General features: G+C 43.9%; 1 protein-coding gene across 12 annotated transcripts in view; it reads right to left on the reverse strand.

The window, feature by feature from the left end:
- The window catches only part of WNK2 (WNK lysine deficient protein kinase 2), a 108379-nt gene that overhangs the window by 61055 nt on the left and 30227 nt on the right, over positions 1–17097 (reverse strand). For all 12 annotated transcript variants that reach the window (XR_002442478.1, XM_021409381.1, XM_021409379.1 and 9 more), the window contains exons 2-4: positions 11054–11226; positions 9859–10079; positions 5720–5877 (exon numbers count right to left, since the gene is read on the reverse strand). Coding sequence is in view for 11 of the 12 variants with exons in the window: in XM_021409381.1 (XP_021265056.1) it covers positions 5720–5877; positions 9859–10079; positions 11054–11226 (552 nt within the window). In the remaining variant the exon portion in view is untranslated. The remainder of the gene's footprint in view (positions 1–5719; positions 5878–9858; positions 10080–11053; positions 11227–17097) is intronic.

Raw genomic sequence — 17097 nt, forward strand, 5'->3', positions numbered from 1 at the left:
TACCAAGTTGGGTGCAGTGTTGCAGTAAGGCCTAATGAGTACAAGATCTTTAATTGCAATTCCCATTTCTCATTGCAGACTCAAATCAGTTTTAGTTCCACTGGCTGTTATTTGGGATGTGACAAAAAAACTTAAGAAATCATCAGGAGAGGACCAGAAGAAGGAGATGAATTTAAGCACGTTGATTTACACTGCAAATCTCTGGCTGAAAGGGCAGAGAGAAAGGTAACAACCATGTCTGCTCAAGCACAGCAATGAGCCCCTCTGTACATTTGGGAATCAGCTTGGAAATCATTGTTGCATCATCCTGGACTATTATATACTTTCGGTGGCATGTATATAAGTACAAGAGTGGAAAATTAAAGCAGCAATTGAACTATGAATCTACAGGCAGGGAGAACAAAAGGTGAAGTAAAAAGTATAATAATCTTTCACTACAAACATGTGTAATGTTTAATATCTTACAATAATAATGTTTTCAAAAGGTATCAGTTTCCTATATCAATATGGGTTACCAATGCATGTGACTCTATGAAAACTATGACTTCAGATGTCTCTTACAACCTATTAGCATGTAAGAATTTGTGCAGTGTTAGGACACAGAGTGGAAGTGATTGCAAATGACATTATAATGGCAAAACTGAGCTAACACAGTGAGTGTGGGATGCGGAGGGAATGCGTGTCCCAGTGCAATCCCAAGTCAGGTTGGAGCAGGCAGAAGAACAAGGGAGTTATTGTACTTTTGTTGCAAGCAATCACCTGGATGATTCAAATACCAGCAAGCAAAGCCATCAGTACCACTGGCGGTTGCCACTGATATGGGCTGGTTTAGCAATAGGGATCAGTATATTAGAGAGCTTTCTTCCCGGATATCGGACAACACCACCATGACACTCAGCCCAAGGCAGGAACAGAGCTATTGTATTTTACATTCTAGAAAGAAAAGCATCAAGAAACAAATGTAAAAAAGTGAATGCTATGTTTAATGGTCAGTCTCAATTTAACATGGAGAACAATGTTCACATTTCTGGTGCAAAGAATTTTCATCAAAAACAAAGTACGTCTCTCACTGAGGAGCTGCGATACAGGCAGCATTCAGAAGCACTTCACTACTGATCCTGCCCAAATGAGAATCTCAGCAACACCTTCCACCCTCGTGAGAAGCTCAAATCTCAGGTAACCCTGGGAATAAAACCGCGTAGCTCAGCCTCTCAGTTTTCATCTATGCTCTACTTCTATACCAATGCCAGTAACGGGCACTGCATGACAACAGCTACCCCAGTTCTCCATGTGAAGTGCCTGTAAAGTTCTCCCTCCAGGTGGTCCCCGGCCCAGCGGAGTGGGCAGAGCCAACTGATCTGTGACAGCTCAGGCCGTGGGCACAACGCAGTCCCCGCACCCAGGTTCCTGCATCTGAGCACAGAGGCAGTGCCCCCCAGCCCCAGCAGTGAGCCGTGGCTGACTCACATGGCTCCAAGCGGGGTCCCCATCTGCCGCCAGCTCTTCTGCAGACACAGCTTCTGGCAGAAGCTGCTGAGCCCCCAGGAGCCGTTCCCTCTGGGACCAAGGATCTTCTGTGGGGCTCTGCTGCTCCTCTCGCACCCTTGCCTCAGAGGTCCTCCCCTTGCTCCTCCTCCATATCTGACAGTCCATGCAGCTCATGGCATGTGACAGGGCATTTTCTTCCCCACAGGGAGAGGTTAACCCTTTCCTTGTAATGACAGCAATGCCATTTCGTCCACCAAAGGAATGCTCAGGCCTTTGCTCCTGCTGCTCTTGCTTTGAGTTCAGCAGAAAAAAGCAGTACCAGTGTCTGTATCCAACACATGCAGCTTGTCCTATTACTCAGATCTGTGTCCAAAATACCTCTTTTACAAGCAAGGTGACCTTTTAAAACTTATCCACAATGAACATTATTTTCTATCTCTCTTAAGTTGCAAGTATTAAAAACACTCACAGAAAGTTATTATTTACCATGTAACTCTCAGCTTTCTAAAGACTATTGCCACAGAAGATAAGTTGGCTCAGACTTTCGTCAGTGTTTAAAAAATGACTACTTAGGTTTGCAAATTGAAATGTAGTATCTAATTAGGAATCCTCTGATTAATCGTTATTCTTTGCCATCTTGGATATTGCTTTGATAAATGAGGCTTATGAGTCTTATGATAGAAGCCTTAATCACCAGTATTCCAGATGCCTAAGAGGTGTACACAGAGTTTCTCTAAGAATGCAGAGCAGCAGAAGACACCTATATTATTTGTGGCTCTAAACTCATATGTACATATGCAGGTGAGCTTTACATGAGCCAACCACTCACAAATTTGGCATACTGCTCACACAAACTTCTGCCCACCGCAGCAGGTAACACACCAAACTCCTCAGAAAAACCATCACTACGTGCCTAGAATGATCATTCCAGAAGGGCATCCACTGTTACATTCAGGAGATGAGACCCCCATGACCTAAAGCTAGAATAGCCTTCTGCCATCACCGTGTGAAGCATCAAAGCATAAGGAGATCTTTCCTCAGATATACACAAAGATGGCATTTAGAGAAGATCCTAAGGACCACATACCTAAATTAAGCCAACAAGCCATTGTGCCAAACAAAACGAACTTTTCCTTGTAGGGGAGGTGTGAGCAGAATAGAAGCAATACAAAGCAGCTATCCTCATAAGGATTCAGGCAAGCAACTGCACCAACCCATCAGCTGTACTTCACTTCTTTGAAAATATGCAGAAAGCGTTTCCAGCCAGCTCATACTGCAGAGCAGGGGGCTTGCAGTCAGCAAACTTGATGACCCATCTTTGCCTCACTCCCTTCCCTACAGAGCTGGCCCAGCCATTAGTGCAGCAGCTAGCAATGAAGCTAACTGCGCTGCAGAACAGCTTCTGATGTCTTTTTGCCTCCCTCTCTGAGTAGCAATGGGTTGAAATCAGCACTCTAAGAAGGATTAAACTAGCCAAAATCAGGGCTGCAGTCCACTGGGAAAGATTCAGCTTTGCCAAGATACAAATGTCAGCTTGCAACAATTTACATAGAAATGAGAAAAAGCTGTTTCACTCTTCAGATGCATCTTCCTGCTTTCAGCAAGTCGTGACATCTCTTTCATTTCCAGCAGGGACACCCTCCTGTTTCTTGTGATAGTGACTTAAACTCTTATACAGACTCCTGAATCATTTGCATCCTCCCTCTCCTGTCAGGGTTAGTAATATCACAGCTGGTTAGCACAGCAATCTATCACAGGAGCACCAGATTCGATCTTGATTAACATCTTCATCAGCGACCTGGATGAAGGGACAGAAGGCACCCTCAAGAAGTTTGCTGACAGTACAAAGCTGTGAGGAGTGGCTGACACACCAGAAGGCTGTGCTGCCATCCAGCGAGACCTGGACTGGCTGAGAGCTGGGCAGAGGAAACTTAGAGGTTCAACAAGGGCAAGTCCAGAGTCCTACACGCGAGGAGGAACAACCATATGCATCAGTACAGGTTAGGGGGTGACCTACTGGAGAGTTCTGCAGAGAAGGACCTAAGGGTCCTGGAGGACAATAGGTTGACCATGAGCCAGCAACATGCGCTTGTATCCAAGAAGGCCAGTGGTATCCTGGGGTGCATTAAAAAGACTGTGGCAGGTCAAAGGAGGTGGTCCTCCCCCTCTACTCAGCCCAGGTGAGGCCCCATCTGGAGAACTGGATCCAGTTCCAAGATCCTCAGTTCAAGACAGACAGGGAACTGCTAAGAGAGTCCAGCGGAGGGCCACAGAGATGATGAGGGGCCTGGGGCATCTCCCGTATGAGGAAAAGCTGAGAGACCTGGGGCTGTTCAGCCTGGAGAATAGAAGGCTGAATGAGGATTTTATTAATTCTTATAATTACCTAAAGGGTAGGAGACAAGTGCATGGGGCCAGGCTCTTTTTGGTGGTGCCCAGCAATAGGACAAGGGACAATGGGCACAAACTGGAAAACAGGAAGTCCTATCTGAACATGAGGAAAAACTTCTTTACTTTGAGGATAACAGAGCAGTGGAGCAGGCTGCACGGAGAGATTGTGCAGTCTCCTTCTCCAGTGATATTAAAAACCCATCTGGACACTTTTGTGTACAGCCTGCTGTAGGGGATCTGCTTTAGCAGAGGGCTTGGACAAGATGATCTCCAGAGGTCCATCCGATCCCTACAATTCTGTGATTGCTTAGCAGACTGGTTCTCGGTGACATTAGCACAAAATATACCTGTGAACATTAAAGTACACATCATCTGGCACATGCAGATATTCAGGTATTGACAAAAGCATCTCTATAACCTGTGTGAGAGACTATCATTCACCAAGTCAGAAACTGCAATTATGAGTTCAAGCAATTTTAGTTGACCACAGTACTTTATAGGACTTTATTTGTACTAGCATGATTCACGTTTTAAACTAAAGAGAGAAGGCATGTGGTCTCAAATACATTTCAAACTTGACCAGTCATTACCACATTTCATTTGTGAAGATTTTTGCGCATTACAAGCAGTGGGATTAGAGGAATACTAATTTTAGGACCGTGCTTCTGGAGGCTGAGAGATAGATTCACTCAGTACATCTACCATATATAATCCTAACTACTCTTTCTACCTTCCAGGTGAAAGATATGAAAGCCACCTTATCTGTAGCTATTTTTGCAAGTTTTACTGTAGTCTACCTCAGAGAACTACATTCTTCAAGTCCTGAGTGTGCAGTCTGCATCTTTTGGTGATGGGGATGCACAAGGGCCAAGGCACACAGCTCACTATGTCTTTTTGTAGCAACCAGATGGGAAGAAGTACCTGGAAAAATCTTTGACAAACCAGTCTGTTTAGCATAACCTATGGGGCAGAAACTCCAGTATTCTTGCTTTCTCTTATCCAAGCAGAGCAGAATATAACCGCTGCTGCCAAAGCATTTGGCGAGTCCCGTTTCCCTGCAGTCAGTGATTCCTTCACTGATTTGCAAACTGACAGCATCATACAAACTCAGATTTTTCAGGCATTCACAGCACAGCTCATGTAGACAAATACATTTCTCACATGGGGGTGAGGGTGCTGGGGAGGATACTTTTCTTTAGTATAGCAATCACTTCAGACTGGCTTCTTCTATGGCCTAATTTCACCTGAGAATGCAGCAAACCCATTTCCATGGTTCCAGTCTGGGAATTAACAGATCTTGCAGAACTGACAAGCTCAGACATAAAGCTCCTCTCACTCATTCCAAAACGAAACATTGCTATATTTTCCCCTTTATATTTTCAGTTAACTTGTTACATGTACAAGCTGCAAGAATCTGTGCTGGAAATCTGAATCAAACATCCTACACCACATAAATATTTAGTCTCCAATCTAAAAGTTAGTTTTTCTGGCTTTGTGGGAAACTTGATCAATTCTGAACAATCCCTATTTAGGAGACAAGACTACAGCAGAGATTCTTCCCTCCTTTCTCATGCACCTTTGGCTGAGTGAGACAAAATGGGCACAGATTACTGAAAATACCATATGCAGCTGCAGCATATATATAAAATCTAGCCACAGAACTGCAAGCCTTCTGAATAAACCTGCAGCAGTTTCCGCAACCCAGGACTAAGACATCTCCATTTCTATAACAAACCGCACACATAAGACAGTACTGACATCTCACTGAACTACGTTTACAACCTTCTGATCACCAAACCCCAAGTTACAGATGTAGCTAAAATTAAGGTAGTTTACTCACACAGGTTACTTTCCGGTAAATTTGAGCAGCATTCTGGCATTCTGAGTAAGGGTATTCTGAGGTAGCCATTTCCAACATGCACATTCCAAACGCATAGACATCAACGGATTCATCGTAGTGTTCCTCATACATTTCTGGGGCCATAAATTCTGGTGTACCTACGCAAAAAAAAGATTGCAAATTATTCATAAAGTCTGAAAGGTTTCAATCACAATCTTGTTCTGCCTACAGAAACGTGCCCATTACAACAGCGCAAGGGCGCATGCAAGATTATTTCAAAACAGGGAAGTAACTAGAATAAGCTCAAGCATCCTCCAGGGAAGAAACCTAAAGTCAACACACACACACAGCTCACTGATAATATACACAGACGGGGAAAACGTGTCAAAGTTTCACAAGAGAATACTGAAATGAGATATGGCATAGTGCCTGAATACACTGAAAGATACAAAATGGTTTCCTTCTCTGGATGGAGAGAGGGACACGCATAGAGGGCTGTGGTGGTGAAAAGGACAAAAGAAACAAGAAGCTTTGGTCTTGTTTTTGTCAATGCAAATTTGCATTTCTTCCTCCAGGGAGATGCACAGCAACCACCGAGCAGACGAGACAGCACTTTGAAAGCAAGTGGTATCACAAATTTATCTAGGAAGTCATGCATAAAGCGTTAAACATCATTCTGTCGCTGGTTCAGTGGTAGAAATCAATGAGACTGCTTGCAGAATAAGGTCCTACTCCAAAGGGATTCAGGTGTCAGAAAACTGATAGAGCTGGATAAATAATAATAACTGGATAATAAACATTATACTTACTGCTTCATAATGGGAAGCTGCAGCGTTATGACAAGTGGCAACTTAGAATGCCTGCAAAAGTTCTCTTTTATACATAAAAAAGTGAATGAATACAAGATGTGTCATCAACAACTGCAGAGCAACTCCTACGCTTCACACAGACTGGGAAGTTAAGCCTCAAGAGTGGCTCAGTCTTTGTCAAAAAAATCTCAGCACCGAAAAGGCGTGGTCTTACAGAGCAAAATTAACACTTAGGTAATTTATTCCAGGAACTTCATCTCCTAAAGTAGTGCATGCTTGGGAGTCAAGAGTGATTTTTGTTTTCACATATAGAAAAGATGAAGGAAGGAGATTAACGCAGTTGTTTCCTTCGGGAGAAGGCCGTTCCTACCAGTGAGCAGCAGGCTGCCAAAAGGAAGGTGAGCAATCCCAGACCCATAACCTGGCCTTCAGCACAGCGGGATCTGCCCCAGCACCCACATCCCCTCCCCAGAGCCCTCCGCCAACTGACACACAGTAGCAGCTCTGGTTTTGGCAAGGACATCTCTACCATTAGCACAACTCCAATTAAAGAATGGATGTCAGGAAAAACAGTTCTCAAATTTATATGATTGGTGACCTGATGTAAGATTTTTTTTCCCTAATGGTAGCATAAACTACGTCTCTCAAAATCAGGGTTTGTCTCTGAAACTGCTTTTGCATGCTTCCCAAAGTAGACTTGGCCTAACTCGCTAAACAAGCCTCAGCTCAGGCATTGCTGTAACATTCACAGAACTCTAGATCACTCTCTCCCCTTGCTGATGCTCCTACCACCTTAAGGACGTTCCTTCCTACAGCCTTCATAAATCAGCTGGATCCCTGTCGTGAGAGCTTAGCAGCAATGCTCTGAGTTCAGCTCTGACCCCAGGCCTTTTCTTCCAGCTGTCACAAAGGCTGTGGCTGCTGCTCTGAAACGGTTAACAGCTGTCAGAGCCTTTCCCAGAGATGCTACATTGTTTGAGAATGAACAAGACTCAGACACAGAAGTGAATCTCATGAATTATGGAGCATTTAAAGTTCCTTGCACATCTGAAAAAGTGATAGCAGTAGTCTAAGAAGCAAATGATATTCTTGACACCATTCCAAATCACCATGAAGATGACATTTTCCACCCAACTCTTAGGGGTGGGAAGGAATACATACAAGCACTCCTAACAAAGCAGACCACCGAAACGTGAAGCTGCTCAGCAGCTACTCAGCTGCTCTCTGCAGCACAGGCTTGGCCCTGGCTGGACTCCCTGAAGAGACACACCGCAAGGTCAGGCAAGCATCAGCGGTGGCACAAATGCAGCAAGGGAAAACCTGGACCTCAGCCACGCTGACTTCAGCGTTAAAAATGATGTAGAATTGCAGCTACTAATATCCATTTAGAGCTACTCCATCTAGGAAGATGAGGTGAGCAGTGAGGACAGCAGGGTGCATGCAGCTCTGGGACGTGCAGCAGGAGGGGGAGGCCAGACCCCAGGGCTGACACCTGCAGGATTCCCTCCCCATCCTGCCTTCCCCTTTTCAGCCTTCCCACCTCCCTGCCTGGACTCCAAAGCCTCAGTTCCCACTCCAGGTGGGGGGAATTACATTCTTTTTTTACCCTGCTATAAAGGTGGGAGCTGGCCCAGCATCACCAGCAGAGCCACCAGTGTTTGCAATCCCCTAATTCTTTCCTTGGAGCAGCTCAGCTCATGAAAAAGATGAGTTTGGTTATTTCACCAAAAAGAATACAGATAGCTTCTCAGCAACCTGCAGCCATTTCCATCACTGAATTTGTTAGACACAGCTATGGTTTGACAGTGCTGTTATAGGAACTCATTTTGCAAAAATCAATACTGATATTTCTGATATTATTTCCAGCCCGTGAGCAGTTGTTACTCCGCAAAAGAAACTATGGGAAGGAATACTGCCCCACAAAAGAAACAAACAAAAATACCCACACTATTACAAAATAAAAGCTAGATAAACTTAACAAATACAAACTAAGGTGATTTCACTGAAATCAGCAACGTTAAGCAGTCCCACAGTCCCCAGGCATATATCCACAATGTCAGTCTTACTGTGACTTTAACAATATTGGGCTCTCAAGGTATAAAGGCTGAAACTTTCACAGTAGTAGTAATAAATACAATCCCTAAACATATGAGGTGCTATTACTTTGGCAACTACTGCTTTAAAGATAGCATGCTATTTTTTGCATAGTTAGGGAATAGTGGCGGTCACCAGCAGTTTGCTAATTCTAGTCATATCAAATCTTATTTCCATTTACATAGGGGGCCAAAATATGGCTATGAGCACAGTAACTTCCCTCACTTTCAGCATCATTCCTCAAGGATTTATAACTTTCTAGAACCATCACCTACAGACTCAAACAAGGTAGATCTGCTGAGAAAGATTAAGGTTAAAAAACAAACAAAAAAAAAACCAGAAATGTTTGAGAACTCAGGAAAAGGATACCCCATTTGCGTTTTTCACGCAGAAAGCATTAAATTTCACTTTTGCAAAGGAACAACATCCTCTGGCAACCATTCAGAAAATATCCTCCCAGTTCCAGCAAAATCAAGTTCTAATACGTCCTTACGTGGTACCCACATGAATCAGCTATTGCATATCCTAGTGGAAATTTCTTTCAATTCTGTAGCTACTGATTTTTAATAAATTGCAGCTGTTTCACTAGAACTCTGCCAGGACCACGTCGAGGCACAGACAAGCTCTGCAGATGCCTGCAGAAGCAACTTATTTTGCTGATGCCCAGTGACTGGGGATAAGCTGTTCCAGCCAGGGCAGCTCTCCTGTGACCTCTCTGCAAAGACAAGAAGCCTGGCTCTGCAGGGCACTGCTCAGAGAATGGGCTGTCTCTCTCTTCAGCTGAAACAATAGCACCTAACCCACTCACTGGAAGTCACCGCGTTGGTGAGACAGCAAGGCAGCCTGTGGCTTCACTCCTCCATCTCTTCCCTTTTCCCTCCCGAACAGGCACTGAGCCTGCTCTCAGGGGGATGGGATGAGCAAGCTGTTGGGAATAGCTTCTGCATCTCTTGGAAGAGAAAGGAGAAGGATTTGTGGATGCAAAGTAAGATTTCAATTAAAAATTTACCATTGTAAAAGAGGGAGAAGAGAAGGCCAAGATAACATTTCCTAGATAGGCCCTACAGATTGACATTTTTATAACGGTATAAAGGGAACAGTCACAAAACCTCTTCAGTCTCTACCATCAGCCCACATGCAAAAAGCAAAACTCTACTGTGAAGTGTGAAGGGCAGACAAATTAAAAAGACAACCATCACACCAACAGAAGGAAGCCAAGGAGAACAGACTGATTACCTATTACACTTTTGGCAAACGAAGCTCTCTTGAGGGTTGCCAGACCTAAGTCTCCTATTTTCACAGATCCAGTTGGTCCAGTAATAAAAATATTGTCACATTTTAAGTCTCTGTGAATTATTGGTGGAGTTCTCGTATGCAAGAAAAGAAGACCCTTCAGGATTTGCCGGCACCAACTACGCAGAACTTTTGGTTTCATCACTTTAAATCTCTTCAGATACCTACAGAACAAACAGGCAGAGAAGCTGGTTATAAAGAAAGCAAAGTGTTACTGAAGATTCTAGAGGCTTTAGCAGCTGAAATTCGTTTTGGATAAAAGGCCCTTGTTAGATATCATAATAGCAGCTCAGAAATATTACCAAATTGGAAGAGATCTTATTTAAAGGAGGAATTAGAGCATTCATTCTGGGGGAGGAAGATAATAAGCATTTTTGGTGCAAATACAACCAAATATTTGCAAGTCTAATAGCAAAGCAATTCACTCCATGCAGAGAACTGACTTAGAATATATGCTTTATATATCCAGAACAGAATAATACTGAAAATTAATTTTAACCACAAGACTCTGATCTTTGCATCACGCACCTGCATTTTTACTATTTGTCTAAAACACTGAGAAGGGGGAGGGTACACTTAGGAAAAACGTAAAACCTGCCAAAGTGTTAGCAGAGCAGCACGCTGCATATACACAGTGATGAGCACTGCTCCCATTGGGGCTGAAAATCTGCTCCAGAATTCATGCCAACTGCTTTATATCAACCTTAACAAGATTGTCAGTACCAAAGCTATTAATATTGTTTAGCAGATAACCTAGAGCACCTCCTGCTTCAAAAGGAGATTCTACCATTCGAGTGCTATTCTGACTTTTATAACAGAACACACAAATGCAAGCACAGAAGCAATCACAGAAACACACGCTGACAAATGGAAACGTCACGCGCACACAGGGAAACAAGCCAGAGAACTGCTTCCAGTTACATAAGTGAAGCAGAAGATCGGGGAAGGGGAGATGGAGGCCGAAATTCTTCCTGTCAAGCCAACGCAGTTCAAGCACAGGGACGAATGACAGACACCAGAGAACAGCTCCATTTTTATCTTTTATCTTGAGGTGCCTTTTTTCAGAATGCGAAAGTAGGATTTTTCTAAAAATTTCCAGAGCTATTCTTAGGCTGCTCACCAGGAGCACAGTACTTACGTCTTCAGTGTTCCAGAGGTCATCAGTTCGGTAACCAGCACGATGCACCTTTTTCCTTTTACACAGGATTCCCAGAAGTCATAAAACCTTACAATGTTTGGGTGCTGTAGACCTTTCAGCATTTCTGCTTCCTCTTTAAATCTCTGTCTCTCTACTTTTGTTAATTTTCTGTCCTATAATCCAAAATAAAACACTATTAGTATGGAATGGACAAAAAAACAAAGCCACCATGCTGCTACAACAGTCAGAATTCTAGATTTGTTTTACGCTTGTATCAAGAGCACTTACAAAATCTTTTACGTAACAGATGAGCAATGTGTATGAACTAGGGCACTCGCCTTAAACCCAGTGTCAAGAAGACAAAGACTTGCCTCAGAACAAAGAGATGTCTGTGCTAAGCTACATGACAGCATTAATATTTCAGGCAACATAAACATACCAGTGTCCTGATGTATCAACACATGGCTATTTACTTCTTGCTTTTGTGAGGATCATTCTCTGAGAGATTAATACACACAGAGTTTCATTTCCAGGTGTGCAAGGTAGCCAATAGCAAAGATACTACTTGCTTGTACAGCCCTGAATGCTGGACCCAGTAAACGACTGCACCTGTGAACGTACAGCAAGGGCTCCCAGGTGAGGTCCCCTGAGTAACCTTGCTGCCTGTGCAGCCCCTTCTGTTTCTCTAGGGATGAATTAAGACAATACCACAAAAAACAAACACATTTTTTTTTCTATTCTCTTTGCTTGCAGCCCTGCTTGATTTCAGAGCTCTCTTTAAAATTGACAAAAATTGATTCCAAACTGTTCTTCGTGGTTTTCATTGGGTTGCACGTTGGCTGCATGACTATACTTATAATTTTAGCTCAGAAGCGTGAGTGATGCCATGTTCTACTACTCCATTTTTTCCTGAAGAAATCTGGGAGCATTTACTCCAGGCTGCAAAGCACGAGTTTAACCAGCACTGAAGCCCAAGAAAAGCTTATTTCCTTTAAGAGCTCCTGGTGCCAGAAAAGGCCATATGCAACTCAGAGACATCAACCAAGCCCCCCCAATCACTGCCTTGCTTCTCAGCCTCAGCTGCCTGTCCTGCAGGCTCGGGACAGGAGGGCTGCAGGGGCAGATGTCCCAGGTGGCACTGCCTGGCCAGCAGACACCTTCCTGCTCTAATTAGCACCACCCAGCCTGACAGCAGGAGCCCTAATCCACACCCGGCCCCTGCAGAGGTGTTTCACTAAGGGCCATGCAGCCGCTTGGCTCATCTCTTATGGACAGCAGAAAGGGCTGGGAGCGCTGCAGTCCACTGCCCTAGAAACGAAGCGTTTTAGTTCTCTAAAAGGCACAATTGTGTAACTGTTCTTACTTACAGGAATGCAGGCTCACAAATCACCGAAATTAATTAGTTCATATAGTAACCTCGGACATTCTCTTTTTCCCAGTTAACCCGGGATGTTTGCAGCAGCGCACACTTAGCAAATTAAATTGGCAGCCCACTCATTTGTAACTGAGATCCAGAGCAGCAAGGTCACTGCCATTTTCAATGCAGCCCGCCCTCATCTGTGAATGCAAAGAGCTCAGTGCAGCCATGAGCATTCACAGGGCTGCAAACAAGCCGGCTTTACACTGAGATCTCACACAGGAAAGCCTGGGTAGCGATGATGATGTATCAGGTGGGCTCAGAAGACAGAAGGCTGCTCCTCCATGGGCTCAGGACAGTATTGCCCTTGGTGAACCTGAGGACCCGGCCTCATCACCAGGGCAGTGAGGAGCACTCAACCTAGTGGCTCCCAGCTCACTGCTGCTCCTGCCGCATTGTGCTTGCTGCATTCTCTGTAAGTATTAAAAAATAATAACAAAAAGAAAAAGGCTGTCTAATGAGCCAGCACAAGAGAGCCTGAGAATTGCTTTTGAATCTATCGCTCCTTCCCCTACTGCTGAGTTTCCTCTTAATTTAAGCCCTGTAGAATAAATCAGACACCGCTGTTAGGGAAGAAAAGGAACAAGCTCTTGTGTGAGACAGGAAGAGCTCAGCCAGGGCCAGCAGGGAAAGGGAAAGAAGGCAACACAGATCTAGCAAGTTTTGAAAAACCTTCTAATTAAAAAAAGGAATACTGAAACCTTCGACTCTCGTTTCCAGATTTCTGAGCAACGGGAGAAATTTTCCACTGCTACTTTATGGGTGACACTTAAAATACCATTCAGACTTTACAGACCATCATATTCTATATATTCTATGTATTAGGAGCATTTGGACTGACAACAGAACATAAAGTACTAAAACAGCTATCTGAGCAACGTGATTTTGGAAGACATATTTCATATATAGCTACAGTAAGTATCATTTATTATATTTCCCCAATCAAAAACCAGCTGAGCTCACACTCCTCAGGCAGCCTGAGCCCATTTCTGACACAGAGGAGAACAGGACGAGGCTGTGGGCACAGCAGCTGCATGGGCACCAGGGTGTCCCCAGCATAGAGGTGCTATAAGGGCACGAACCAAGCTTTGCAAATTCCATGAGGCTGAGCCTGACCCGAGCTGTTTGCCAAAACATAAGCTGTCCTGAAAGAGCTTAGCAGTTCAACTGGTTGCTACTCTGGAGCAGCAAAACCTGGGCAACTCACTCAGCATTTAGTCCAAACCCAAAAGCCTTCATTGGAGTCACTGACCCTTATTCCCTATCATACAGCCCCAAAAAAGTGGAAAGTTTGTGCTGGACACAAGGATATAAGTCTGAAACAACTTTAGGACAAGCAGTTTTAAGATGGCAGCAGGATTTTCTGGAAAGGCCATGCCAAAGAAAGCTATCCCACAGAGCTGGATATAAGGCACCATCAACGCATAATCCAAATTCAAACAAAATCTACGAAAATTTGGGGGAGTGAAGAGAGTTTCCAGATTCACCCACTGAGTCACCAACTGTCACGCTGCCTGCGTGGAGAAGGTTTGCAACCCCACGCAGCCAAACAGGCGGCTCTTGGGGATGCCGCTGCGCACGGTGCTCCTCCACTCAACGAGCTCCGCACGGAGCTGCCCTGCAAGCTCGTGGTCGGCCTGCTGCGCCACACTGATGGCACTGCTTCTATTCTGAGCCTCCTCAAGACACGAGACTTGAACAGAAAATTAGAAGGCATTTTCAGTGTGATCTGAGAGATATCAGCCAGCAGATATCTGCGCACTTTGTCTCCTTTTAAGGTACCCCAGCTGCTTGGCTCTTTCGCCCTTGTGGGGACACAGCCTTGGCTCAGGAGGCTGCATTGTACTCCCATTTAAAATAACCAAAGGTTTCTAAGTCTACTACATAGCACCAAGGTTTCTAAAATAAACTTCAACCTTCAAAAGTGATCACAGTGAGCTGGTTCGGCCCTTCCACACTAACCGACTTCAAACAGAACCAGGCACAAAGCAAGGCAGCTGCTCAGCCTGCATTACTGCTAAAAAGGAATCTGTGATTTTAACCTGTTCTTCCATCTTAATAAAGCCTGAGGAATAGTCAGCTTAGAAGGATTCAGTAAAGATTTGTCTACTGTGTGGTCAGCAACAGTGAGACCAGATAAAAGCAGCTTTCTCAGAGATACATCAATTTTGCACACACGCACGCAATGCAAACTCTTACATTCAGCCTGTTATTTTACTGCAGTGACACAATCAGAAGCATACGTAGCAGCAAGGAAAGCACTAAGCTACAAGAAGAAATTCACTCTTTTAAACAGAGAAAGGGTTGCACACACAGGACGGTTGGAAAACTCATTCTCAAGTGCGGCGCTGTCAATCCATGGTCAGCTGCCCTAGCCAGTGTTCAGAATTTCCCATTTTGATATTACAGCTACTCTGAGCTCTTGCAATTATCGGTTTACTGTGTGCTCCTGCAGGAACGAGGCACAGCAGTGTGCATGGCCAGTGCAGGCAGGCACAGTATCAGCAGGTGCACAGGCACTGCATCAGCAGGTGCACAGGCACTGCCCAGTCACACGTGCAGCCAGGCTGTTTATGCCTCCATAATTTAACCTTTCACATAAATAAACAGGCATTAATTGGTTTGGAGCTACACAGTGTATCCTTCAGTATGAAAGGCAGCCTGTAACAGATAGATAGTAAGTGTCAAAAAGAGGCTATAAATTGTAAGCCACCTTCTCTACGTTAATTTTCTTAGCACCCAAATTCTTCCTGCTGCAAACCAGATGATAGCTGCACGGGCAGTCTTAAGTATCAAACCATCGAAAGCTATTCTCTTCTTTTGGGGAGGAAAAAATAATTCCCAGTTAGTACTATACATCATTGTTCTTGGTAAATTACATATCAATTCACAGAGACTTGAGGAGCGTGGTGTTTGTAGCAGGATGATGCATTTAACTGAATTTCCTATTTGTATCTCATATTTCTGCTAACCAGCCACCATCCTAGCGTACGTGCTCTTTGCTTCTCCCTGTTCTTTCCAGGCAGAGCTACCAACGCCTTCCTTTTGTTAATATAAAATCTATCCCTTCATTAATTTCCTTGGTACAGTACGATAGCAAAGACTGGCATTAGTACATAAATGTGTTAATAAAATCAAAGAGAAGGCTACGAATTACGTTTCTGGAATGACACCCAAATTAACAGCAGGAACATGTTCTGTTAGTCATCCCCAAGCATAATTTCCTCCCGGCTGTAACATATGGGCTCTGACTAACTCTTTGAAAGTTATACAAGCATGAGACCAGTCTTCACCTGAGCTTTTAGAAGATTCCTAAGAAAGATTAGGAGGTCAAGTTGCTTGCCTCCTACTAGCAAGAGGCTAACGGATTTGGGAATGAATTATATTATCAGCAAGTAAGGAAAGGATATGAAATGGAAGAAAAAGTAACACTATCCAAAGTTTGGGGTTTTTTTACAGAGTAATGCCTAACGACGCTTATAATTACAGAGCTATACTTACTGCTAGCTATTTGGTTTTGCCTAACAAGACCAGACTCACAGGTTGGAGCACACTTTAGTCACCTGGTGAGGACAGAGGTGAGCAGGAGCACCAGGCCAGCAGACGAGGGCAGGGCTCACCTCCAGCATGCACACCACTATGTCAGCTACACTCCTGTTTAAGGCTGCTTCCATCTTTTATCCATACTAGCGATGAAGAAAAGGAAACTGAAGAGGCACTTCAGATGTGGGAACAGAAATCAGATACCTAAATCAGCAGAATGAACATCTGTTTCATACCGTTCGATTTTTATATTTGTGTGCCAGATCTGTACATTTGCCCATGCTCTCTACACAGAGATCACCTTGAGATATCAATCAGCAGCAGGATTCATTGACAGCTCTCTCCTACACAGCTATAAACTGTTTTATTGCAAACTTACGACCAAAAGCACAGTTCTGGTCTGCCCTATGAGTGTGAGAGCCAGACACCAGGTGTGGTGGGAGCATGCAGGACACTCCAGACACTGCCTGCTTTGCTCCTGCTGTGAACTTGGGACATGTCAGCTGGTACCTGCATATCACCGTTAATTCCTTAAATTCTGTAATAGCAGTACTGTCTTTTTCCGAGAAACATTACGGTTTTGGAAAAGCAACTAGCAAAATAAAAAGATCTATGAGTAATAGAGCTCACACTTGTGCAACGTAAGTGCCGTGTGGTCTGTACAGTGTTACAGAGGGTGACCAGACTTCTCACTTCAGGTCAGGGGTGAGCGCAAGGTCTGATACAAGGGGAACTACGCAGTTTGTAAAAAGTGTAAGTTAGTTTCAGAATCATGCTGTGCTTGGCTGAGAAACACATGGTACTAGATGCCCCATCCCACTCCATGGGTCCCCCCCTTCTCCATCAGTACTTCACATTTCTAGAAATTCATTCTCCAATTTCTGAAGAATACCATTTCAAAACCTTTCACCAATGCTAGGGAAGATTCTTAAGAGAGTTTTCCAAGCTAAGCCTCATTTTTTAAAAATTATTCCTTATTAAGAACACTATATTAAATAATCTTTGAGAAATACAGGTAGAAATATATCATTCTTATTTAGCAAGATACAGAGTACTATAAAATCTGATCTCTTCCATCTTTGTA

The sequence above is a fragment of the Numida meleagris genome, chromosome 11, assembly GCF_002078875.1.
Source record: "Numida meleagris isolate 19003 breed g44 Domestic line chromosome 11, NumMel1.0, whole genome shotgun sequence".
NCBI lineage: Eukaryota > Metazoa > Chordata > Aves > Galliformes > Numididae > Numida > Numida meleagris.